General features: G+C 57.2%; 3 protein-coding genes and 1 long non-coding RNA gene across 4 annotated transcripts; all 4 read right to left on the bottom strand.

Annotated features, from left to right (window-relative positions):
* Positions 1–1,663: 1,663 nt before the first annotated feature.
* On the bottom strand, positions 1,664–4,620 carry LOC142088937 (protocadherin alpha-6-like). The gene has a single exon (XM_075164811.1). The coding sequence runs from the start codon at positions 4,274–4,276 to the stop codon at positions 1,664–1,666; it is 2,613 nt and encodes an 870-aa protein (XP_075020912.1). The 5' UTR covers positions 4,277–4,620.
* LOC142088574 (uncharacterized) lies at positions 4,621–24,246 on the bottom strand. The gene is made up of 2 exons (XR_012675870.1): positions 24,153–24,246; positions 4,621–6,412 (listed from the first exon to the last, which is right to left on the bottom strand). It is a non-coding gene; the product is annotated as an uncharacterized LOC142088574 (long non-coding RNA).
* LOC142088573 (protocadherin alpha-6-like) lies at positions 9,289–12,915 on the bottom strand. The gene has a single exon (XM_075164004.1). The coding sequence runs from the start codon at positions 12,658–12,660 to the stop codon at positions 10,039–10,041; it is 2,622 nt and encodes an 873-aa protein (XP_075020105.1). The 5' UTR covers positions 12,661–12,915; the 3' UTR covers positions 9,289–10,038.
* LOC142088539 (protocadherin alpha-6-like) lies at positions 18,992–22,404 on the bottom strand. The gene is made up of 2 exons (XM_075163929.1): positions 19,688–22,404; positions 18,992–19,159 (listed from the first exon to the last, which is right to left on the bottom strand). Exons 1-2 carry the CDS (start codon positions 22,157–22,159, stop codon positions 18,992–18,994), a joined length of 2,640 nt encoding a protein of 879 aa, XP_075020030.1. The 5' UTR covers positions 22,160–22,404.

Below are 24,246 nucleotides of genomic sequence, written 5' to 3'. Positions count from 1 at the left end.
GTCACTTGATATGGAATACCCCATTGGCCAGCTGAGTCAATGGCCCCGGCTATGCTCCCCCCCAGCTTCCCTTGCACCTGGCAGAGGCCTGGCAGAGGCCGAAAAGTCCCCGGTGCAAGCACCACCCAAAACAACAATGGGCCATCAACCCTCCTCTCGTACCAAACCCAAAACACAGCACCCCCCAGCCACCAGAAAGAAAGTTAACTCTATTCCAGCTGAAACCAGGACAGTGACTCAACCACTACCCTGGGCAGCCTGTTCCAAACCTTGACAACCCTTTCCGTGAAAAAGTATTTCCTAATATCCAATCTAAACCTGCCCTGGCGCAACTTGAGGTCACAGTTTCCTTTCCCACGTCAGGACTCATTCCAGCTTTTGCAGACCCTTCCCAGCAATGAGAGCACCATAAAAAAACATACGGATGGTATCATATAGACCCTGTCCAGCAGACTCTCTACTCTTTCTAAAGGTGATGTCGCAACAGCTCTAAATGGCAATGGCAGTGATTTCATGCTCTGAGAGAACAACCCAAACGTTGACAAGAACCCCAATGTATCGATTGATATTGATTCTGTAGGAGAATATATCGATTATGATATCGATAATCGATATATGATATCAATTCTGTAGGAGACTTGGGGTTTGGGGTTTTCTTTTGGGGTGAGTGAGGGGAGGTTTTGTTTGTTTTTTGGCTGGGTTTTTTTTTTTGCCAAAAGAGGGTTTCTGGGCTTTTGTAAGGGTGTAGCTACTGATGCAAATATTGAAAGAACATCATACAGGCCAGCATACGTCACACTGCCTCTCTGGCCAGGAACGCAAGTCCAAAACCGTTCCCATCAATGACAGCACCGTAAAAACCGTAGAGATGGTATCATATACATGGTGTTCAGCAGACTCTCTGTAGTTGACCCTTCGTGTTTTGCAATGCTTCACACCTGGGAGCTCTGTTACAAGCCAGCGTACATCATATCATGTCACTTCTCCTGCTTGGAACGGAAGTCTATAACATGGTGAGAGTGGGGGCGGGAAAAGAAAAAGAAAATCCCTATTTCTGACACCTACCTTGCGTCACACTCCTCTCCCTGAACACTTTATACTGCCAACTACAGGAACAACATACTTGGAAAAAGAACACAGGAAAAGTCCGTATTGCCTTCCCTGCTTTCATAATGACTCTGGTGGGTGAATACAAATGGAGAAATTACACCATGGGCACAGAAAACCGTGAAGTCCCAATTGTCACCTTCCATCATGTCTTTGGCAAAGGAGAATCAGGGAGGAGGAGGACAGAGTTTCCACAAGAAACCACATCTCATACCAGCACGGGCTGCATTCAGCAAAGGCAATAAGGCAGTAAAGAGTGCCTGGGGGACTCTCACCACCACAGCCTGTGTCTCTTGCACAACTTCAGCAAGCTCGGGTGGAAACGCTACACAACACCACGCGAGAGCGTCTCCACAGCCGGTGCCGTGGCACCTCCCATCGACATCGGAAGTGATTTAATTCTACGGGAGAACAACTCCCACCCAGAACAGCAAACCTCAGCTGCCGACGGCAACTGCTGCTGCCTGCGGCAATACCTTTCCTTTTGCCCCCAAAGCGACAGCCGAGGGGCTCCGGCAAGGACGCCAAGGCAGATGCAAAGGGCCCCTTCACATCCTTAAGCACCCGCCAAGCACCCACCGCCCGCGGGCTCAGCCCGGCTCCCACCAGCGCCTCCCCACCCCCAGGGCGAGAAGGGAGCGCGAGGACGAGGGGGAAGGCAGGGGCGAGAGGCGGGGAAGGGAGGGCCACTGACCGTGTCCGGGAGAGCGGGCGGCTCCGGCTGCGTCTCCTTCGCCGCGGGGCCGGGCGGCGGCGGGAAGTTGGGGCTGAAAACCATCAGGTCGCTCTTGCCCGCGCCGTCCGCCACGCACAGGCTCCGGCTCTGCCGCTGCGAGTACGACCAGCTCCCCACTTCGCTGGCGCACACCAGCGTCGCCGGCCCGGGCCCCGACAGCGCGGCCGCCCGCGGCGCCCACCGCGACGCCCCGTACAGCACCACCGCCAGCAGGAACAGGCTCGACACCGCGCAGATGGCCACCACCAGCCACACGTTCGTCGACGACGACGACGACGCCGCCGCCGCGCCGGCCTCCGTGCCCGCCGCCGGCCGCAGCCCCGCCCCCGGCAAGGACGAGGACGAGCCCGCGGCCGCCAGCGCCGCCTCAGCGCCCTCCCCCAGCGACACGCTCAGCGTGGCCGTGGCCGAGCGCGCCGGCTCCCCGTGGTCCCGCACCACGATCACCAGCCTCTGCCGCGGGCCGTCCGCCTCCTCCAGCGCCCGCGCCGTGCTCACCTCGCCGCTGTACAGCCCCACGCGGAACGGGCCCTTCCCCCGCGGCTCCCACAGCTCGTAGCGCAGCCACGCGTTGTAACCCGAGTCCGCGTCCACCGCGCGGATCTTCGCCACCACCTGCCCCGCCGGCGCCCCCCACGCCGCCCACGCCCACAACGCCCCCGAGCCCGGCCCCGACGCCGCCGAGACCGCGGCCCCGGGCCCCGGCCCGACGCCGGCAGGCGCCAGCAGCGCCGGCGCGTTGTCGTTCTCGTCCACCACGAAGAGCTGCACCGTGGCGTTGCCGCACAGCGGCGGCTCCCCCGCGTCCACCGCCCGCACCTCGAACTGCAGCACCTGCACCTCCTCGTAGTCCAACGGCTGCAGCGCCCACAGCCGCCCGCTCTCCGCGTCCACCGACACGTAGCTCGACGCCGGACGCCACCCGCCGCCCGCCGCCGCGCCCCCGCTGCCGCCGCCGCCGCCCTCCGCCACCGAGTAGCTCACGCGCCCGTTGCCCGCCTCGTCCGGGTCCCGCGCCCACAGCCGCGCCAGCTCCGCGCCCGCCGCGTTGTTCTCCCGCGCCAGCACCGTGTACACGGCCTGCGCGAACGCCGGCGCGTTGTCGTTCACGTCCGACACCGGCACCCGCAGCCCGCGGCTGGCGCGCAGCGGCGGCGCCCCGCCGTCCTCCGCCCGCACCTCCACCTCGTACTCCGCCACCCGCTCCCGGTCCAGCGCCTCCCGCAGCACCAGCGAGTACGAGCCCGTCAGCCTCGCCACCAGCCCGAACGGCGCCGCCGGCCGCACCGCGCAGCGCACCCGCCCGTTCGCCCCCGAGTCCCGGTCCGACACGCTCAGCAGCGCCACCACCGTCCCCACCGCCGCGTCCTCCGGCACCGGCACCGACAGCGACGTCACCCACACCTCCGGCGCGTTGTCGTTCACGTCCAGCACCTCCACCACCACCTTGCAGTGACCCGACAGCGGCGGCGTCCCCTTATCCTTCGCCTTAACGTGTAGGTCGTAGAAAGTAACTGTCTCAAAGTCCAGGGCGCCCGTCAGTCTGATCTCCCCGCTGGTCGCATCGATGCTGAATACATCTGAGGCCGAGGGAGGAACAAAAGTATCAATTTCATAAAGCACTTCTCCGTATATTCCCAAGTCCGGATCTGTTGCGCTCACCCGAGCCACCAGGGTCCCCTCTAAGGCATTTTCGGACAAAAGTGCGTTATACACCGACTGGTTGAACTGGGGCGCGTTGTCGTTCGCGTCCAGCACCGAGATCACCAGCTCCATCGTGCCCGTCAGCGACGGCCGGCCACCGTCACTCGCCGTCAACACCAAACGGTGCACGGGCATCGTCTCCCGGTCCAGCGGTTTCGCGAGTACCAGAAACAGGGATTTACTGCGCGAGTAACTCCCTTCCTCCTCTATTCTAAAAAACTCGCTGGGGCTGAGTGTGTAGGAGAGCTGCGCGTTGGCTCCGACATCTGCATCCGACGCGCCCTCCAGCGGGAAACGAGACCCCGGCAGCGACGATTCCGCGATGCTGAGGTTTTTCCGGGCGGCGGGGAAGAGCGGGGCGTTGTCGTTGATGTCGGTGACCTCCAGCTCCACGTGGAAGACGCGCAGCGGCCGCTCCACCAGCACCTCCAGCCGCAGGGCGCACGGCGCGCTCTTCCCGCACAGCTCCTCCCGGTCCAGCCGCGAGCTCACCACCAGCGCCCCGCTCGCCCCGCTCACCTCCACGCTCGCCCGCCGGCCCTGCGCCACCAGCCGCAGCCGCCGCGCCTCCGGCTCGCCCGCCTCCAGGCCCAGGTCCTGCGCCAGCCGGCCCACCACCGTCCCGGCCTTGGCTTCCTCCGGCAACGAGTAGCGCACCTGCCCGCCGCCCAGCGCCCAGGCCGCCTGCAGCACCAGCACCCGCACCACGGGCCCCCAGCACACGCCCATCGCCGCCGCCGCCGCCGCCGCCCGCCCGGGCCCCGCACGGCTCCCCGCCGCCGCCCGCACGCACCGGCTCTCCTGCCCGCCCCGCGCCGCCCCCCCGCGCTCACAGCCGGGCTCTCCGCCGCGCCGGGGCGGAGCCGCCTCGCCGCTCCGCCGCCGTTGCTGAGCCTGCAGCGACACCGTGCGCTGCTCCGCCGCCTCGCACGCTCCTGCCCCGGCCCCGCGCTGCTCATCTCCTCTGCCGTCTCTGCCTCCCTTTCCTCCTCTTTCTGTTTCTTCTTTCTTTTTTTTTAATTTTTCCTTGCTTGATTGCTCTTTCCTTCTTCCTTTCTCTTTCTTCTGTTCTCCTTCTTTCTTCCTTCAACTATCTCTTTTTAGTCGTTTCTCTCGTTCTTCCTTTCTTTCCTACTAATTTTCTTCTCTTTGTTCTTTCTTCTCTTCTTCTCTTTCCTCTGTCCTCTCTTTCCAACTTCTTCCTGCTTTCTTCTCTTTCCTCCTTCTCTTTCTGCTTCCTTCTGTGCCTTCTGTTCCTTCTCCTTTTCGGTCTTGCCCTGCTCTCCCCGATTCTTTACTCCCTTTTCCCGTCTCTTTCTATCCTTCTCGCTTCTTCATCCCCGCTCGCAGCTCAGCAGTCACCTCCGGCGCCGCGGCGGAGACCGTCAAAGACGGAGCCATCAGCGCTAATTACGGGGCACCAGCGCTAATTACGGGGCCTCGGTGCCGGAGCGCGGTATTCTGACCAAGGGGGAGGCTGTTAGGGACCAACTCGGTTCCGCCTCTAGAAATAATGTTGCTGCACACTGATAATCTCCTTTATGATTTCTTCCTTTCTTTCTCTTCTTTGTCATCTTCCTTCCTTTGTTACTTCCTGCTTCATTTCTTCCCTTCTTGCTTTTTTTTTCTTTTTCCTCCTTCTTTCATTCTTTCTTTCCTTCTTTCTTTCTCTCCATACCCTCCTTTCTCTGTACAGTGATGGCATCGGTGCATGCTAGTTTATCGTTTCTTCCTTTCTTTATCTTCTTTCTCTCTATGGCGTGCTTTGTTCTTTGCTTTTCTTTCTCTCTGTTGTTCCCTCCTTCCTTCTCTTCTTATCCCTGTCCTGCCCTCCCCTTCTCTTCTTCTCCCCGTTACCAGTATGTTTTCTATATGACTACATCACTCTCGCCACGGAGCACGGTCATGCTCTCAGGCAAGAGCTCTCTCCTATTCCTCACCACTTTTCATCACGACTTACAGTGTCACTGAATGACAACCAAAGATGCCAAGGTCCTCAACTCCATTTACCGTGCAGAGATAACGTCGGTGCATGCTAGGAATCTCCTTTATCGTCTCTTCCTTCCTTCCTTCCTCCCTTGCTTCCCTCCTTCCTTCCTTCCTTTCTTTTCCTCCTTTCTTTCTCCCTTGCTTCCTTTTTCCTTGCATAGATTCCTTCCTTTCCTGCTTCCTTTCTCATTCTTTCCTTCTTCCTTTCCCTTTGGTCCTCTCTTCCTTTCTCCTCCATCGTCTTCCTTTTTTCTTTTCTCTTTCCTCCTTCTTTTCTTCCTCATTCTTTTTCTTTCCTGCTCTGTCCTGCCCTAATCTTGCCTCCCGTTCTCTTCCGCTTCCACCTTCTTTTCTTTTTCCCTTTTACCAAAAGATTTTCCACGTGACTACACCACACTTGCCATGAAGCATGGAAATGCCCTTTGGCAAGAGTTCTCATTCCCCCTCCCTTCCGCCTTCCATGCCTCCGGATGGCAAACAATCTTCCTGCTTTCCTCCCGTCTATGCAGTAACGACAGACTGCCCCTGAAGGTCCCCTTCTGGAGGAAGATCACACTCTTCAGCCTCCAGTCCACTCGAGGACCCGGCAAATAACAGAGCAAGGCAACCATATGGCAAAGAACAGCTCTGCTACATCAGAACAGAATCCACCACCCTCAGAAACACAAGCCCAAGCCCCAGGTACTTCAACATCTGTGCAAACAGGCTCCAATGAGTCCACACAACACAGGGGAGTCTTTCTTTAGGGGACTCAAATCCATCACAGCCCAGCACTCCAATCCTCCAGGAAGGCTGAAAAAACATGAGGCAATCACAGCTCCTGAGCACTCTTCCTGTATCTCGATGAAGAGCTATTCTTCTGGCCTCCTTTTCCACCTGCACAACGAAGGTCAAGCTCTTGCTTTCCGTTTCAGGCAGCACGCACTGCCAGAACAACACACCAAGAATCTCGGTACCCGGCAGCATTAGTCCCCACGAAATACCTCCCTTTCACCAGCATGAGCTACCTGTCTCACGGCCAAACAAAAGCCACCAAGGTAACACCACGGGATTGTCACTGAGAACATCCCCTCAACACCCAACACATGCACTCCACAAAATGCATTGGGGTTTCTCCTCCATCTGTGCTTGGTGCCACCACCTTAACCTGTGCCTGGAAGCAGCAGGAAAGGAATGGGAGCAGGCAGCGGTGCTTTGCTGCTCTAAACCTACAGGCATTACAATCCAGGCAACATTCGGTCGATCCAACATGAAGATACCAAAATGGAACACGAACAAAAGTACATCAGCCTCTCAAACACATCTTTAGGTATCATCAACTTACCTGTAGCATCACTGGTTGCTTCTTCAGAAAAAGAAACATTTTCAGGATAGGAGAATTGGTTTTAAGGGACATTGCCCCTTAACATTAGCAGAGATTTCTGGGGATGCTGGACAGAGAAAAATGTTCTGCAAAAGCCTTGAAAATGCTGGACAGTGTGTAGTGCTCCCTTATGCACTTCTACCACAGGGGAAGCAGAAGGGACACCTGAAAGCTAAGGACATTCTCTCAACGTCAACCTCGGCTCAGGAGAGTGCAAAAGCCATCCCCCACACTGATGGCAAACGGCCCAAAGCTCTGCAACCAGACAGCTGCGAAAATTCTGCCATCTGCATCTCACCCACTGTTACCAACAGATTGCCAATGTGAAAGAAGAAAAACCAAAAGGGTGGGAATTTTTGCTGAGAGAAGAAAACTAAAGGAAGCCGTTCCACTTTATTGAAACGCAAGGTTTGCCAACATCTTGAATACGGAGAGCACTTCTTCCCCTGCCTAGCAAGGGAGATGAGCAGAGAGGTGACTGAGGAGACCTTTAGAGAAGGCAGACAACATGATCCAAATTTCAAAACCCTTCTGTTTGACCAGCAACATACCATCCTCAGGAGCAAATTATTAAAGGAGCCTACGCCAGATGTCTTCACATCACGCAGGAATACCACTGAGGACAAAAGGGTGCAACAATGTGCAGAATTTCTGGAGGTCCTGAGAGGACTCCAGGCAAGCAGCCCTGTGCATCAGGCCTCTTCTTAAGGTTTTCTACTGGCATCCTCTATGACACGCTATGGGAAATCTGCAGATCTCTTGCTAAGCAAACATTCTCCAGTCCTTCCCCAATGACACAGCACCTCCCATGTCCATCAGCAAGACTCTGCCCCATTCAAAGTCACCCGCCCCGTGATGCATACCCAGGCCCTACTCCATCCCACTAGGAGAATCACTGCCACAATACCCAGATGTTGCTCCACCACCATAACATGCCCCAGCTCTAAACCCCACTCTGAGCATGACCCAGGCCTTGGCACATCCTCACCTTCCCTCACAAATGGCACAAAGAACATATGGACGGACGCAAAGCCATTCACCCTCTGGCAGACTCTTCCCAGATGCCTGAACGTCACCCTAAATACTTTGTGCCTTTTCAGCAATTTCGGCTGGAAACTCTACAGAGCTGCACGTTAGAGTTCTTAAAGATTCTGTGATTAGAACTGTGACAGCTCGGATCCCAGTCCACACGGACTTCATTTGTCAAGAGAACCACACCAAATGCTGAAGCGCAAGCACACTCACAATAGCAACTGGGTGGGAAAACTTGTACCATAGAAAACCAGAGCTGGGCTGCTGTGCAGGGTTTGGCACGGACGTGCACGTATCAGAACAAGCCATGTGTAATAGGACACAGCATCTCTGCTGAGGCCAACTGTGCAAGCGCACAAGTAGGGGAAGTCAGGAGCACAAAGATTATACCCACCTCCTCGTGTGCCCTTACAAATCCTGCCTGAGGAGGAGCAAGGAACCATCATGGCAACATCAACGGCTGCAGAAGCTCCTGTAGATGCTCACCACAACACAGGGACAGAAGATTGAAGCACTACCCTCCCACAACACCTTGCTCAAAACAAGAGGGAAAGCGTTCATCAGACAGTATTTAGCAGCCTGCATCTCACCCCCTCTTACCAACACATTCCCTGCGACAGGCAGGCAGCAGCACAAGGGACTGTCTCTGGTGGGAGACTTCATAACCTCAAAGGACATTGTGGGCATTTCAATACCACACACTATCTCAACATTGGGAAGGCCTCCAACTCCAGACCCTTGGGAGCCTCAGAAAGGATGCTGGGCAAGAACACTCTGTGCCCATCCTGCCTCCATTCCCAACTCTGCGACATGTGTTCTCCAGACAAGCACACATCTCCCATTCTTATAACACAGCCCATGGTCTTCCCTCAGACAAATATTCCCACTGCTCAAGGTCACCCTTCACATCAGAGAAGGGCCAGGCCCTACTCAATGCCACTGACACATTCCCTTCTGTGACATGCCACAGTTTCCTTTCCCACTTCAAGGCTCGATCCATCTTTTTCTTACCCTCCCCATCAATGACAGCACCATAGTAAACATACAGATGGTACCATATACACGGTGTTGGCAGACCCTCAGCTGCTGACCCTTCATGTTTCGCAATGCTTCAGCTACCTTAGGTAGAAATGTGGCAGACCTGGGAGCAACACTATTTCTAAAAGTGATGTTGATACAGCTCTGATGGCAATGGCATTGATTTCATGCTCTGAGAGAAAAAGCAAAATGTTGATGAGCACACCACCGTAACAGATGATAGCGACTGTTGGGAGAATTTGATTTCGGTTTTGTTGGGGAGAGGCGGTTCTTTGGTTTTGTTATTTTTCGGTGTGTGTTTGTTGTTTCTTTTCATAAAATAAGATTTCCAGGGCTTTTGAAACAGTGTGGCTGTTGATACAAATGTTGACAGAACATCAAAACAGGCCAGTGTACTTCATAACACTTCACTGGCAGGGAATGCAGTCCACAACCTGGGGGAAAGGGCCAGCAGGAAAAGAAAAACCCTATTTCCGTTTCTGACACCCACCTTGCATCACACTCCTCTCCCTGAACACTTTATACTACTAAGTAGAAAAAAAGAACATAGGAAAAGTCCATATTGTCTTCCCGACTTTCATAATGACTCTGGTGGGCCAAACAAAATGGAGAAATTTCACCAGGGGACACAAACCCCTCAAGTCCCAACTGTCATCTTCCATCACGATCAGGCAAAGAAGAGTCAAAGAGGAGGACAGAGTTTTCCACAAGAAACCACATCTCATACCAGCACGGACTGCATTCAGCAAAGGCAGTAAGGGAGTAAAGAGTGCCCGGGGGACTCTCACCACCACAGCCTGCGTCTCTTGCACAACTTCAGCAAGCTCGGGTGGAAATGCTACACACCACCACACGAGAGCGTCTCCACAGCCGGTGCCGTGGCACCTCTCCTCGACATCGGCAGCGAGTTAAGTCTACGGGAGAACAACTCCCACCCAGAACAGCAAACCTCAGCTGCCGACGGCAACTGCTGCTGCCTGCGGCAATACCTTTCCTTTTGCCCCCAAAGCGACAGCCGAGGGGCTCCGGCAAGGACGCCAAGGCAGATGCAAAGGGCCCCTTCACATCCTTAAGCACCCGCCAAGCACCCACCGCCCGCACGCCCCGCGGGCTCAGCCCGGCTCCCACCAGCGCCTCCCCACCCCCAGGGCGAGAAGGGAGCGCGAGGACGAGGGGGAAGGCAGGGGCGAGAGGCGGGGAAGGGAGGGCCACTGACCGTGTCCGGGAGAGCGGGCGGCTCCGGCTGCGTCTCCTTCGCCGCGGGGCCGGGCGGCGGCGCCGCGAAGTTGGGGCTGAAAACCATCAGGTCGCTCTTGCCCGCGCCGTCCGCCACGCACAGGCTCCGGCTCTGCCGCTGCGAGTACGACCAGCTCCCCACTTCGCTGGCGCACACCAGCGTCGCCGGCCCGGGCCCCGACAGCGCGGCCGCCCGCGGCGCCCACCGCGACGCCCCGTACAGCACCACCGCCAGCAGGAACAGGCTCGACACCGCGCAGATGGCCACCACCAGCCACACGTTCGTCGACGACGACGACGACGCCGCGCCGGCCTCCGAGCCCGCCGCCGGCCGCAGCCCCGCCCCCGGCAAGGACGAGGACGAGCCCGCGGCCGCCAGCGCCGCCTCGGCGGCCTCCCCCAGCGACACGCTCAGCGTGGCCGTGGCCGAGCGCGCCGGCTCCCCGTGGTCCCGCACCACGATCACCAGCCTCTGCCGCGGGCCGTCCGCCTCCTCCAGCGCTCGCACCGTGCTCACCTCGCCGCTGTACAGCCCCACGCGGAACGGGCCCTTCCCCCGCGGCTCCCACAGCTCGTAGCGCAGCCACGCGTTGTAGCCCGAGTCCGCGTCCACCGCGCGGATCTTCGCCACCACCTGCCCCGCCGGCGCCCCCCACGCCGCCCACGCCCACAACGCCCCCGAGACCGGCCCCGACGCCGCCGAGACCGCAGCCTCGGGCCCCGGCCCGACGCCGGCAGGCGCCAGCAGCGCCGGCGCGTTGTCGTTCTCGTCCACCACGAAGAGCTGCACCGTGGCGTTGCCGCACAGCGGCGGCTCCCCCGCGTCCACCGCCCGCACCTCGAACTGCAGCACCTGCACCTCCTCGTAGTCCAACGGCTGCAGCGCCCACAGCCGCCCGCTCTCCGCGTCCACCGACACGTAGCTCGACGCCGGACGCCACCCGCCGCCCGCCGCCGCGCCCCCGCTGCCGCCGCCGCCGCCCTCCGCCACCGAGTAGCTCACACGCCCGTTGCCCGCCTCGTCCGGGTCCCGCGCCCACAGCCGCGCCAGCTCCGCGCCCGCCGCGTTGTTCTCCCGCGCCAGCACCGTGTACACGGCCTGCGCGAACGCCGGCGCGTTGTCGTTCACGTCCGACACCGGCACCCGCAGCCCGCGGCTGGCGCGCAGCGGCGGCGCCCCGCCGTCCTCCGCCCGCACCTCCACCTCGTACTCCGCCACCCGCTCCCGGTCCAGCGCCTCCCGCAGCACCAGCGAGTACGACCCCGCCAGCCTCGCCACCAGCCCGAACGGCGCCGCCGGCCGCACCGCGCAGCGCACCCGCCCGTTCGCCCCCGAGTCCCGGTCCGACACGCTCAGCAGCGCCACCACCGTCCCCACCGCCGCGTCCTCCGGCACCGGCACCGACAGCGACGTCACCCACACCTCCGGCGCGTTGTCGTTCACGTCCAGCACCTCCACCACCACCTTGCAGTGACCCGACAGTGGAGGGTTGCCCTGATCCGCCGCATCCACTTGCAGGCGATAGAGACCAACATCCTCAAAGTCTAACTCTCCCCTAAGATGGATCTCGCCGCTCTTTCCGTCGATCCCGAAAACGGCCCTTCCATCCTGAGGGAACAAGTGCTGGAGAGAATACGAGATATTCCTGTTTGTCCCTTCATCCAAATCCGTGGCATTTACTCTGATCACTAAAGTACCGCCGTCCGTATTTTCTGGCAGTTGCACTTTATACACCGACTGGTTGAACTGGGGCGCGTTGTCGTTCGCGTCCAGCACCGAGATCACCAGCTCCATCGTGCCTGTCAGCGACGGCCGGCCACCGTCACTCGCCGTCAACACCAAACGGTGCACGGGCATCGTCTCCCGGTCCAGCGGTTTCGCGAGCACCAGAAACAGGGACTCGCCGTCCTCCTCGGTTTTTCGCAAATCCAGAGAGAAGTGCTCGCTGGGGCTGAGTGTGTAGGAGAGCTGCGCGTTGGCTCCGACATCTGCATCCGACGCGCCCTCCAGCGGGAAACGAGACCCCGGCATCGTAGATAATTCCGCGATGCTGAGGTTTTTCCGGGCGGCGGGGAAGAGCGGGGCGTTGTCGTTGATGTCGGTGACCTCCAGCTCCACGTGGAAGACGCGCAGCGGCCGCTCCACCAGCACCTCCAGCCGCAGGGCGCACGGCGCGCTCTTCCCGCACAGCTCCTCCCGGTCCAGCCGCGAGCTCACCACCAGCGCCCCGCTCGCCCCGCTCACCTCCACGCTCGCCCGCCGGCCCTGCGCCACCAGCCGCAGCCGCCGCGCCTCCGGCTCGCCCGCCTCCAGGCCCAGGTCCTGCGCCAGCCGGCCCACCACCGTCCCGGCCTTGGCTTCCTCCGGCAACGAGTAGCGCACCTGCCCGCCGCCCAGCGCCCAGGCCGCCTGCAGCACCAGCACCCGCACCACGGGCCCCCAGCACACGCCCATCGCCGCCGCCGCCGCCGCCGCCCGCCCGGGCCCCGCACGGCTCCCCGCCGCCGCCCGCACGCACCGGCTCTCCTGCCCGCCCCGCGCCGCCCCCCCGCGCTCACAGCCGGGCTCTCCGCCGCGCCGGGGCGGAGCCGCCTCGCCGCTCCGCCGCCGTTGCTGAGCCTGCAGCGACACCGTGCGCTGCTCCGCCGCCTCGCACGCTCCTGCCCCGGCCCCGCGCTGCTCATCTCCTCTGCCGTCTCTGCCTTCACCTCTTTCTTTTTATTCTTTCTTTTCCTCTTCTTTTAGTCCTTATTGCTTTTTCCTTTTTCGTTTCTTGCTTGCTGTTTGCTTGCATAGATTCCTTCCTTTTCTCTTCCTTTCCTTCTTCCTCTTTCTTTATTTATTTCTTCTTTTCTTTCTTTCTTTCAGAGCTCTTCGTTCGTTTATCTCTTTCTTCCTTTCTCTTTTCTACTTTGTTTTCTTCTCTTTCTACTATCTTCTTTTTACTGCGTCTCCTTCTTCTTCCTTTTGTTCCTTGTCCTTCTTCTCTTCCTTCTCCTTTTGGGTCTTGCCCTGCCCTGCCCGATTCTTTACTATCCTTTCCCTTTCCATCCTTCCCTCTTCCTTACCCCCGCTCGTAGCTCCAGTCGCCTCCAGCGCCGCGGCGGAGACCGTTAAAGGCGGAGCCATCAGCACTAATTACGGGGCATCAGCGCTAATTACGGGGCCTCAGTGCCGGAGCGCAGTACTCTGACCAAGGTGGAGGCTGTTAGGGACAAACTCCGTTCCGCGTCTAGTGATAACGTTGCTGCGTTCTCCTAATCTCGTCTCTCACGTCTTTCTTCCTTCCCTTTCTTTCTTTCTTTCCTTCTTGCTTTTTACTTGCGCAGATTCCTTCCTTGCCTTTTTCCTTTCCTTCTGGGTTCTTCTGCAAGATAACTTTGGATATTTCCTTTAGGTTTCTTCCTTTTTTTCTCTTGTCATCTTCCTCCTTTCCTTAATTTCTTCCTTGCTTCCTTTCTTTCTTTCTTTCTGGCCTTCTTTCTTTCTTTCTTTCTTACCTTCTTTCTTCCTTTCTCTCCCTCACCACCTTTCTGTGTACAGGGATAGCGTGCAGGCAGGCAAGTAAACTCATTTATTGTTTCTTTCTTCTTTTTCTTTTTTTTTTCTCATTTTATCTTCTTTCTCTCTATTGCTTGCTTTGTTCTGAATTGCTTTCCTTTCCCTCTGTTGTTTCTTCCTTCCTGCTCTGCTTTCTCCTCTTTCTCCTTCTCTGCTCTTCACTGTCCTTTATTCCCGATCTCATTCCCTCTTTCTCTCTTCTTTGTCTCCTTTACTAACATGTTTTGTATATGACTCTTCCTTTCTATTCCTTTCGTCTTTTTTCTCTTTCCTACTTCTTTTCCTTCTCTTCCATCTTCTTTTTTGCCTTGCCTTGCTGTATTATTGCCTCACCTTCTCTTCTGCTTCCATCCTTGAGTCTTCTTTTTTCCCTTTACCAAAAGATTTTCTACATGTCTACACCACGCTCAACATGAAGCACGGACATGCCCTTTGGCAAGAGCTCTCATTCATTTTCCCTTCTGCCTTCCATCCATCCAGATGGGGAAAACCTTCCTGCTTTCCTCCAGCATATGCAAGACAGACAGACTGCCCCTTCACCCCCCCACCCCTCCCCTTCTGGAAGAAGACCACACCCTTCAGCCTCCAGTCCTCTCAAAGAACACGGCAAATAACAGGCGATCATATGGCAAAGAACAGCTCTGCTACACTCTAACAGTTTGATGTCCTTCTTATCTGGAGGCGCCCAAAACTGCACACAATGCTCAAGGTGGGGCCGCACCACTGCAGTGTAGACTGGGACATCACCTCCATTGACCTCTCCACACTCCCAAGACCATTGAAAAATAATGGAGAGAGGTCCTGTGATAACATCGGCCAGCTCTTTCAGTACCCTGGGGTGAATCCCATTGGGCTCCATAGACTTAGGTGTCTCCAGCTGGAGCAGCAAGTCTCAAACAAGTTCACAGTTGGCTGGGGGTTTATCATTCCCGCACTCACGCTCTTCCAACACAGGGCTCCGGGAGTCCCAGGGCCCATCATCGGTGTTAAAGACACAGGCAAAGAAGCCATTAAACATCTCTGCTTTGCCTACATCCCTATTTGTGAGGTGGCCGACCTCATCAAGTAACGGACTGATGTTATCTCTGATCCTCCTTTTGCTGTCAACATATTTTAAAAAGCCCTTTTTCTTGTCCTTTACAGTGCTGGCCAGCTTGAACTGAAACACAAGCCCAAGCTCCACGTACTTGCACATCTGTGCAAACAGGCTCCAAAGAGTCCAAACAACGCACAGTGGGAGGAGTTTCCTTCGGGAACTCAAACCCATCACAGCCCAGCACTACAATCCTCCACGAAGGCTGAAAATGCACGGGGCAACCACAGCTCCTGAGCACTCTTCACATACCTTGAGGAAGAGCTATTCTTCCTGACTCATTTTCACCTGCACGCTGAAGGGCAAGCACTTGCTCTCCCTTTCCGGCAGGCATGCAATGCCAGGACATCGCAGCAAGAACCTTGTTACCCAAGGGATTCAGTCCCCATGGAATACCTCTCCTTCGTTAGCGCGATCCACGCATCACACAGCCAGACAAAAGCCACCAAGGTAACAGCACGACATTTGCACTGAGAACATCTTCATGCCCAACACATCCACTCCAAGAATTGCGCTGGGGTCCCTCCTCCCTCTGTCCTCACTGCCACCTGCTCACCCTCGGCCTGGAAGCAGCGGGAAAAGAACGAGAGCAGGCACTGGTGCTTTGCTGCTCCAAACCCACAGGCATTACAATCCAGGCAACATTCCGTCGATCCAATATAAAGATGCCACAACTGAACAGGAACAAAAGTACACCTGCCTCTCAAACACATCCACTTCAGGTGTGAGTGACTTCATCATCACTGGTTGCTTCTTTAGAAAAGAAATATTTTCAGGACAGGAGAATTGCTTTTAAAGGACATTTTCCCTTAACGTTATCAGCGTTTCTGGGGATGCTGGACAGAAAAACTGACTCATGTTCTGCTAAACCGGGACTATGCACAGTGCTCCCTTTTGCACTTGTATCACAGGGGAAGCAGGAAGGAGACCTGAAAGCTAAGGACATTCTCTTAAAGTGAAACTTAGCTCAGGAGAGTGGAAAAGCCATCCCCCACAGTGATGGGAAATCACCCAAACGTCTGCCACCTGACAGCTGCCAAAATTCAGCAGTCTGCATCTCATCCACTCTTATCAACACGTTGCCAATGTGAGAGAAAAAAAAATAAAAGGGTGAAAGAGTCGGTGGTTTAGGTGAGAGAAGTAAAGCAAAGGATCCCATTCCACTCTATGGGATGCAAGGTTTGCCAACATCCTGAATACGGACACGACTCCTTCCCCGCCCTAGCAAGACTAAGAGCAGAGAGAAGGCCAAGGAAGGTTCAGAGAAGGCTGGCAGCATGATCCAAATTTCAAAAAGCTTCTCTGTCACCAACATTCCACATCAAAACCAAGTGATTAAAGGTGCGTATGGCAGTTATCTTCACAAGCAGTAATACCACGGAGAACAACAGGCCACGAGGATATGCAGAACTTCTGGAGGTCCTGAGAGGATCCCAGGCAAGCAGCCCTGTGCGCTGGGCCTCTTCTCAAGATTTCCTACTGGCATCCTCTATCCCGCCCCATGGGAAATCGCATCTCCACAGCTAAGCAGACATTCGCCAGCCCTTCCCCAGTGACACAGACCGTGTTCTACCCAACATCTCCACTTCCCTCAGACAAGACTCTTCCCCACTCAGGGTCACCCTCCCCATCACACATGCCCAGGCCCTACTCAGTACCACTTGCAGGATCGCTGCCACAATACCCAGACATTGCTCCACCACAGTAACATGCCCCAGCCCTAAACCCAGCTCTGAGCATGACCCAGGCCTTGGCACATCCTCACCTTCCCTCACAAATGGCACAAAGAACATATGGACAGACGCAAAGCCACACAGCGTCTGGCAGGCTCTTCTCAGATGCATGAACTTCACCCTGAATGTTTTTGCCTCTTCAACAATCTCAGATGGAAACACCACAGAGCTGCACATTAGAGTTCTTAAAGATTCTGTGATTAGAGCTGTGACAGCTCGGATCCCTCTCCACACAGATTTTATTCTTTGAGAGAACCACACCAAATGCTGAAGCGTAAGCACACTCACGATATCAACTGCGCAGAATTTGTACCATCGAAAAAGAGAGTTGGGTTCCTGCTCTGGAGGGTTTGGCGTGTACGTGCACGTAACCGAATAAGTAAAGCATGGTAAGGGGACACACGATCTGTACTGAGGCCACCTGTGCAAATGCACAAGTAGGGGAGGTCAAGAGCACAAACATTATACCCACCTCCTCGTGTGCCCTTACAAATCCTGCCTGAGGAGGAGTAAGGAACCATCAAAGCTGTGGAAGCTACTATAGATGCCCACCACTAGTTTCTGTTTGACCAACAACATTCCACCTCAAAAACAAGAGATTAAAGGCATGTATGTTAGGTGACACACCAAACAGTAATACCACGGAAAACAAGAGTGCCCTACGATATGCAGAACATGTGGAGGTCCTGAGAGGATTGCGAGAAAGTAGCACTGTGTGCTGGGGCTCTTCTCAAGGTTTTCTACTGGAATCCTCTATCCCGCACCATGGGAAATGGCATCTCCACAGCTAAGCAGACATTCGTCAGTCCTTCCCCAATGACACAGACCGTGTTCTACCCAGCATTTCCACTTCCCTCAGGCAAGACTCCCCCACTCAAGGTCACCCTCCCCATGACACATGCCCAGGCCTTTGCATGGAGGCATACAAAGCCATACAGTGTCTGGCAGGCTCTTCCCAGATGTATGAACTTCACCCTGAATCCTCCTGCCTTTTCAGCAATCTCAGGTGGAAACACCACAGAGCTGCACTTCAGAGTTCTTAAAGATTCTGTGATTACAGCTGGGTGGGAGAATTTCTATGGTAGAAACTCAGACCTGGGCTGCTGTGCGGGGTTTGGCCTGTACATGCGTACATCAGAATGAGCCAGGCAACAAGTCGAGCGCCCAGAGATTACACCCACCTCCGTGTGTGCCCTTACAAATCCTGCCTGAGGATGACAAAGGAACCATCATGGCAACATCAACAGAGGTGGAAGCTACTACTACTACCCACCACTACACAGGGACAGCAGATTGAAGCACTACCCTCCCACAACACCTTGCCCAGAACAGGAGCAAAAAGGTTCATCCAATAGTATTCAGCAGCCTGCATCTCACCCTCTTACCAACACATTGCCTACGTCAGGCAGGCAGCAGTACAAGGGACTCTCTCTGGTGGGAGATCTTCATAACCTCAAAAGACATTGTGGGCATTTCAATACCACACGCTATCTCAAGGTCAGGAAGGCCTCCAACTCCACACCCTTGCAGCCTGGGAAACGATCGTGGGCAGGAACACTCTGTCCCCATCCTGACTCAGGCTTTCCTCTAGGCATCCCCCATTCCCCACTCCGCGACATACGTTCTCCAGAAAAGTAGACCATCTCCCATTCTTGTTTTCTTACAACATGGCCGATGGTCTTCCCAAGGATTTCCAGTTCCCTCAGGCAAGGCTTCCCATTGCTCAAGGTCACCCTTCACACCAAGACATGGCCAGCCTTACTCAGTGCCACTGACACATTCACCTCTGCAACATGCCACAGGTTCCTTTCCCACCTCGGGGCTCACTCCAGCTTTTGCAGACCCTTCCATCAACGAGAGCACCATAGAAAAACACATGGATGGTATCATACAGACCCTGTCCAGCAGACTCTCTACTCTTTCTAAATGTTATGTTGGAAGAGCTCTAAATGGCAATGGCAGTGATTTCATGCTCTGACAGAACAACCCAAACATTGACAAGAACCCCAATGTAACGGATGATACTGATTCTGTAGGAGAATTTGGGTTTGCGGGGGGGGGTGTTTGGGTCTTTTTGGTTTTTTGTTGGTTGGGTTTTGTTTTGTTGAAAATAAGGTTTCTGGGGTTTTTGTAAGGGTGTGGCAGGTGATGCAAATATTGAAAGAACATCACAACAGGCCAGCATAGGTCACACCGCTTCTCCGGCCACGAACACAAGTCCATAACCGTTGCCATCAATGAGAGCACCATAAAAACCAGACAGATGGTATCATACACACGATGTTCAGCAGACTCTCTGTAGTTGACCCCTCGTGTTTTGCAATGCTTCACACCTGGGAGCTCTGTTACACATCTGAAATGTTACACATCTCTTTGTAGAGATGGTGTCAGGGCAGCTCTAACAGCAACGGGCATTGACTTCCCTCTGTGAGAGAACAACTCGAATGCTGACGAGCACGGCACTGTCAGGAATGATACCTAATGTATAGGACAAATCGGGGCTTTTTGATAAGAAGGTTTCCAGGCCTTCCATAAGGCAGTCACTGCTGGCACAAATACTGAAAGACTATCAAAGCAGGCAGGCGTACATCATATCACGTCACTTCTCCAGCCAGGAACGGAAGTCTATAACATGGTGAGGGTGGGGGCAGGAAAAGAAAAAGAAAATGCCCGTTTCTGACACCTACCTTGCGTCACACTCCTCTCCCTGAACACTTTATACTACCAACTACAGGAACAACATACTTGGAAAAACAACACAGGAAAAGTCCGTATTGCCTTCCCTGCTTTCATAATGACTCTGGTGGGTGAATACAAATGGAGAAATTACACCACGGGACAGAAAACCCTGAAGTCCCAGTCGTCACCTATCCTTTTGCCCCCAAAGCGACAGCCGAGGGGCTCCGGCAAGGACGCCAAGGCAGATGCAAAGGGCCCCTTCACATCCTTAAGCACGCGCCAAGCACCCACCGCCCGCACGCCCCGCGGGCTCAGCCCGGCTCCCACCAGCGCCTCCCCACCCCCAGGGCGAGAAGGGAGCGCGAGGACGAGGGGGAAGGCAGGGGCGAGAGGCGGGGAAGGGAGGGCCACTGACCGTGTCCGGGAGAGCGGGCGGCTCCGGCTGCGTCTCCTTCGCCGCGGGGCCGGGCGGCGGCGGGAAGTTGGGGCTGAAAACCATCAGGTCGCTCTTACCCGCGCCGTCCGCCACGCACAGGCTCCGGCTCTGCCGCTGCGAGTACGACCAGCTCCCCACTTCGCTGGCGCACACCAGCGTCGCCGGCCCGGGCCCCGACAGCGCGGCCGCCCGCGGCGCCCACCGCGACGCCCCGTACAGCACCACCGCCAGCAGGAACAGGCTCGACACCGCGCAGATGGCCACCACCAGCCACACGTTCGTCGACGACGACGACGACGCCGCCGCCGCCGCCGCGCCGGCCTCCGCGCCCGCCGCCGGCCGCAACCCCGCCCCCGGCGAGGACGAGGACGAGCCCGCGGCCGCCAGCGCCGCCTCGGCGCCCTCCCCCAGCGACACGCTCAGCGTGGCCGTGGCCGAGCGCGCCGGCTCCCCGTGGTCCCGCACCACGATCACCAGCCTCTGCCGCGGGCCGTCCGCCTCCTCCAGCGCCCGCGCCGTGCTCACCTCGCCGCTGTACAGCCCCACGCGGAACGGGCCCTTCCCCCGCGGCTCCCACAGCTCGTAGCGCAGCCACGCGTTGTAGCCCGCGTCCGCGTCCACCGCGCGGATCTTCGCCACCACCTGCCCCGCCGGCGCCCCCCACGCCGCCCACGCCCACAACGCCCCCGAGCCCGGCCCCGACGCCGCCGAGACCGCGGCCCCGGGCCCCGGCCCGACGCCGGCAGGCGCCAGCAGCGCCGGCGCGTTGTCGTTCTCGTCCACCACGAAGAGCTGCACCGTGGCGTTGCCGCACAGCGGCGGCTCCCCCGCGTCCACCGCCCGCACCTCGAACTGCAGCACCTGCACCTCCTCGTAGTCCAACGGCTGCAGCGCCCACAGCCGCCCGCTCTCCGCGTCCACCGACACGTAGCTCGACGCCGGACGCCACCCGCCGCCCGCCGCCGCGCCCACGCCGCCGCCCTCCGCCACCGAGTAGCTCACGCGCCCGTTGCCCGCCTCGTCCGGGTCCCGCGCCCACAGCCGCGCCAGCTCCGCGCCCGCCGCGTTGTTCTCCCGCGCCAGCACCGTGTACACGGCCTGCGCGAACGCCGGCGCGTTGTCGTTCACGTCCGACACCGGCACCCGCAGCCCGCGGCTGGCGCGCAGCGGCGGCGCCCCGCCGTCCTCCGCCCGCACCTCCACCTCGTACTCCGCCACCCGCTCCCGGTCCAGCGCCTCCCGCAGCACCAGCGAGTACGAGCCCGCCAACCTCGCCACCAGCCCGAACGGCGCCGCCGGCCGCACCGCGCAGCGCACCCGCCCGTTCGCCCCCGAGTCCCGGTCCGACACGCTCAGCAGCGCCACCACCGTCCCCACCGCCGCGTCCTCCGGCACCGGCACCGACAGCGACGTCACCCACACCTCCGGCGCGTTGTCGTTCACGTCCAGCACCTCCACCACCACCTTGCAGTGACCCGACAGCGGAGGGTTGCCCTGATCCGCCGCATCCACTTGCAGGCGATAGAGACCAACATCCTCAAAGTCTAACTCTCCCCTAAGATGGATCTCGCCGCTCTTTCCGTCGATCCCGAAAACGGCCCTTCCATCCTGAGGGAACAAGTGCTGGAGAGAATACGAGATATTCCTGTTTGTCCCTTCATCCAAATCCGTGGCATTTACTCTGACAACTAAAGTGCCGCGGTCTGTATTTTCTGGCAGTTGCACTTTATACACCGACTGGTTGAACTGGGGCGCGTTGTCGTTCGCGTCCAGCACCGAGATCACCAGCTCCATCGTGCCCGTCAGCGACGGCCGGCCCCCATCACTCGCCGTCAACACCAAACGGTGCACGGGCATCGTCTCCCGGTCCAGCGGTTGCGCGAGCACCAGAAACAGGGACTCACCGTCCTCCTCGGTTTTTTGCAAATCCAGAGAGAAGTGCTCGCTGGGGCTGAGTGTGTAGGAGAGCTGCGCGTTGGCTCCGACATCTGCATCCGACGCGCCCTCCAGCGGGAAACGAGACCCCGGCAGCGACGATTCCGCGATGCTGAGGTTTTTCCGGGCGGCGGGGAAGAACGGGGCGTTGTCGTTGATGTCGGTGACCTCCAGCTCCACGTGGAAGACGCGCAGCGGCCGCTCCACCAGCACCTCCAGCCGCAGGGCGCACGGCGCGCTCTTCCCGCACAGCTCCTCCCGGTCCAGCCGCGAGCTCACCACCAGCGCCCCGCTCGCCCCGCTCACCTCCACGCTCGCCCGCCGGCCCTGCGCCACCAGCCGCAGCCGCCGCGCCTCCGGCTCGCCCGCCTCCAGGCCCAGGTCCTGCGCCAGCCGGCCCACCACCGTCCCGGCCTTGGCTTCCTCCGGCAACGAGTAGCGCACCTGCCCGCCGCCCAGCGCCCAGGCCGCCTGCAGCACCAGCACCCGCACCACGGGCCCCCAGCACACGCCCATCGCCGCCGCCGCCGCCCGCCCGGGCCCCGCACGGCTCCCCGCCGCCGCCCGCACGCACCGGCTCTCCTGCCCGCCCCGCGCCGCCCCCCCGCGCTCACAGCCGGGCTCTCCGCCGCGCCGGGGCGGAGCCGCCTCGCCGCTCCGCCGCCGTTGCTGAGCCTGCAGCGACACCGTGCGCTGCTCCGCCGCCTCGCACGCTCCTGCCCCGGCCCCGCGCTGCTCATCTCCTCTGCCGTCTCTGCCTTCACCTCTTTCTTTTTATTCTTTCTTTTCCTCTTTTTTTTTAATCCTTATTTCTTTTTCGTTTCTTGCTTGCTGTTTGCTTGCATAGATTCCTTCCTTTTGTCTTCCTTTCCTTCTTCCTCTTTCTTTCTTTCTTTATTTCTTCTTTTCTTTCTTTCCTTCAGAGCTCTTCGTTCGTTTATCTCTTTCTTCCTTTCTCTTTTCTACTTTGTTTTCTTCTCTTTCTACTATCTTCTTTTTACTTCGTCTCTTTCTTCTTCCTTTTGTTCCTTGTCCTTCTCCTGTTACTTCTCCTTTTCGGTCTTGCCCTGCCCTCCCCGATTCTTTACTCCCCTTTCCCTTTCCATCCTTCCCTCTTCTTGACCCCCGCTCGCAGCTCACCAGTCGCCTCCGGCGCCGCGGTGCAGACCGTCAAAGACGGAGCCATCAGGGCTAATTACGGGGCATCAGCGCTAATTACGGGGCATCAGCGCCGGAGCGCGCTACTATGACCAAGGGGGAGGCTGTTAGCGACCAACTCCGTTCAGCCTCTAGAGGTAAGGTCGGTGCGTGCTGGTCATCTCCTCTATCGCCTCTTCTTTCCTTCCTTTCTCTTCTTTCTTTTGCTTTTTACTTGCATAGAGTCTTTCTTTCCTTTTTCCTTCCCTTCTTCATTTCCTTCTGCTGTTCTCTTTTTTCCTTCTATTTTTCTCTCTTCCCCTTCTCTTTCCTTCTTCTCTTTCCTTGTATCTTCTCTTTCCTTCTCTTCCCTGTCCTATTTTTTCCTCCCCTCCACTCCTGTTTCCATCCTCGTCTCTTCTGTTCATTTTTTCCTTTACCAAAATGTTTTCCACATGTCTACACCACGCTCGTAATGAAGCGTGGACATGCCCTTTGGCAAGACCTCTCCTTCCTCTTCCTCACTGCTTTTCAGCCAGCCTTGCAGAGCATCCCTAAGTACTGAGGATGCTGAGGTCCTCAACTCCATTCAGCGTGTTGAGACAAAGGCGGTGCATGCTGGTAATCTCCTCAATCATCTCTTCCTTCCTGCTTGCTTTCTTCCTTGCTTGCTTGTTTCTTACTTGCAAAGATTCCTTCCTTTCCTTCTTTTTTTGCTCCTCCTTTCTCTTTCCTTCTTCTCTTCCTTTCCTTTCTCTTTCCTTCTCTCTTCCTTCCTCTCTTCCTTTTTCTTTCTGGCCCCGCTGTGCGCTATCTTTGCCTCCCATTCTCTTCTGCTTCCATCCTTCCCTCTTCTGTTCATTTTTTTCTTTACTAAAAGGTTTTTAAAAGGTCACTAACATGCTCACCATGAAGCACGGACATGCCCTCTGGCAAGAGCTCTCATTTCTCTTCCCTACCACCTTCCATCTCTCTGGACAGGGAACAACCTTCCTGCTTTCCTCTTTTCCATGCACCTGCAACTTCCTCTCCCTTCAAGATGAACGCCACACTCTTCAGCTCCCAGTCCCCTCAAGGACCCAACAAATTACAGAGCAAGGCAATCATTTGGCAAAGAACAGCTCTGCTACATCAGAACAGAATCCACCACCCTCGGAAGCACTAGCTCAAGCCCCAGGTACTTCAACCTCTCTGCAAGCAGCCTCCAAAGACTCCAAACAACACAGGGGAGTCTTTCATTCAGGAACTCAAACCCATCACAGCCCAGCACTCCAATCCTCCAGGAAGGCTGAAAAAGCACGGGGCCTCCACAGCTCCCGAGCACTCTTCCTGTATCTCGATGAAGAGCTATTCTTCTGGCCTCCTTTTCCACCTGCACAATGAAGGTCAAGCTCTTGCTTTCCCTTTCAGGCAGGCACGCACTGCCAGAACAACACACCAAGAATCTCGGTACCCAGGGGCATTAG

The sequence above is a fragment of the Calonectris borealis genome, chromosome 15 (assembly GCF_964195595.1).
Source record: "Calonectris borealis chromosome 15, bCalBor7.hap1.2, whole genome shotgun sequence".
Lineage (NCBI taxonomy): Eukaryota > Metazoa > Chordata > Aves > Procellariiformes > Procellariidae > Calonectris > Calonectris borealis.
This window is presented reverse-complemented; position numbering and strand designations above follow the sequence as displayed.

Bases quoted from the DNA above. Each gene is read 5' to 3' on its own strand.
- LOC142088937 (XM_075164811.1), bottom strand. From the start codon at position 4,276: ATGGGCGTGTGCTGGGGGCCCGTGGTGCGGGTGCTGGTGCTGCAGGCG.
- LOC142088573 (XM_075164004.1), bottom strand. From the start codon at position 12,660: ATGGGCGTGTGCTGGGGGCCCGTGGTGCGGGTGCTGGTGCTGCAGGCG.
- LOC142088539 (XM_075163929.1), bottom strand. From the start codon at position 22,159: ATGGGCGTGTGCTGGGGGCCCGTGGTGCGGGTGCTGGTGCTGCAGGCG. The intron at 19,160-19,687 runs GTCAGTGGCCCT...CTGCTTTGATAG, and splicing joins CGCCCGCTCTCCCGGACACG to TCTTTCAGTATTTGTGCCAG.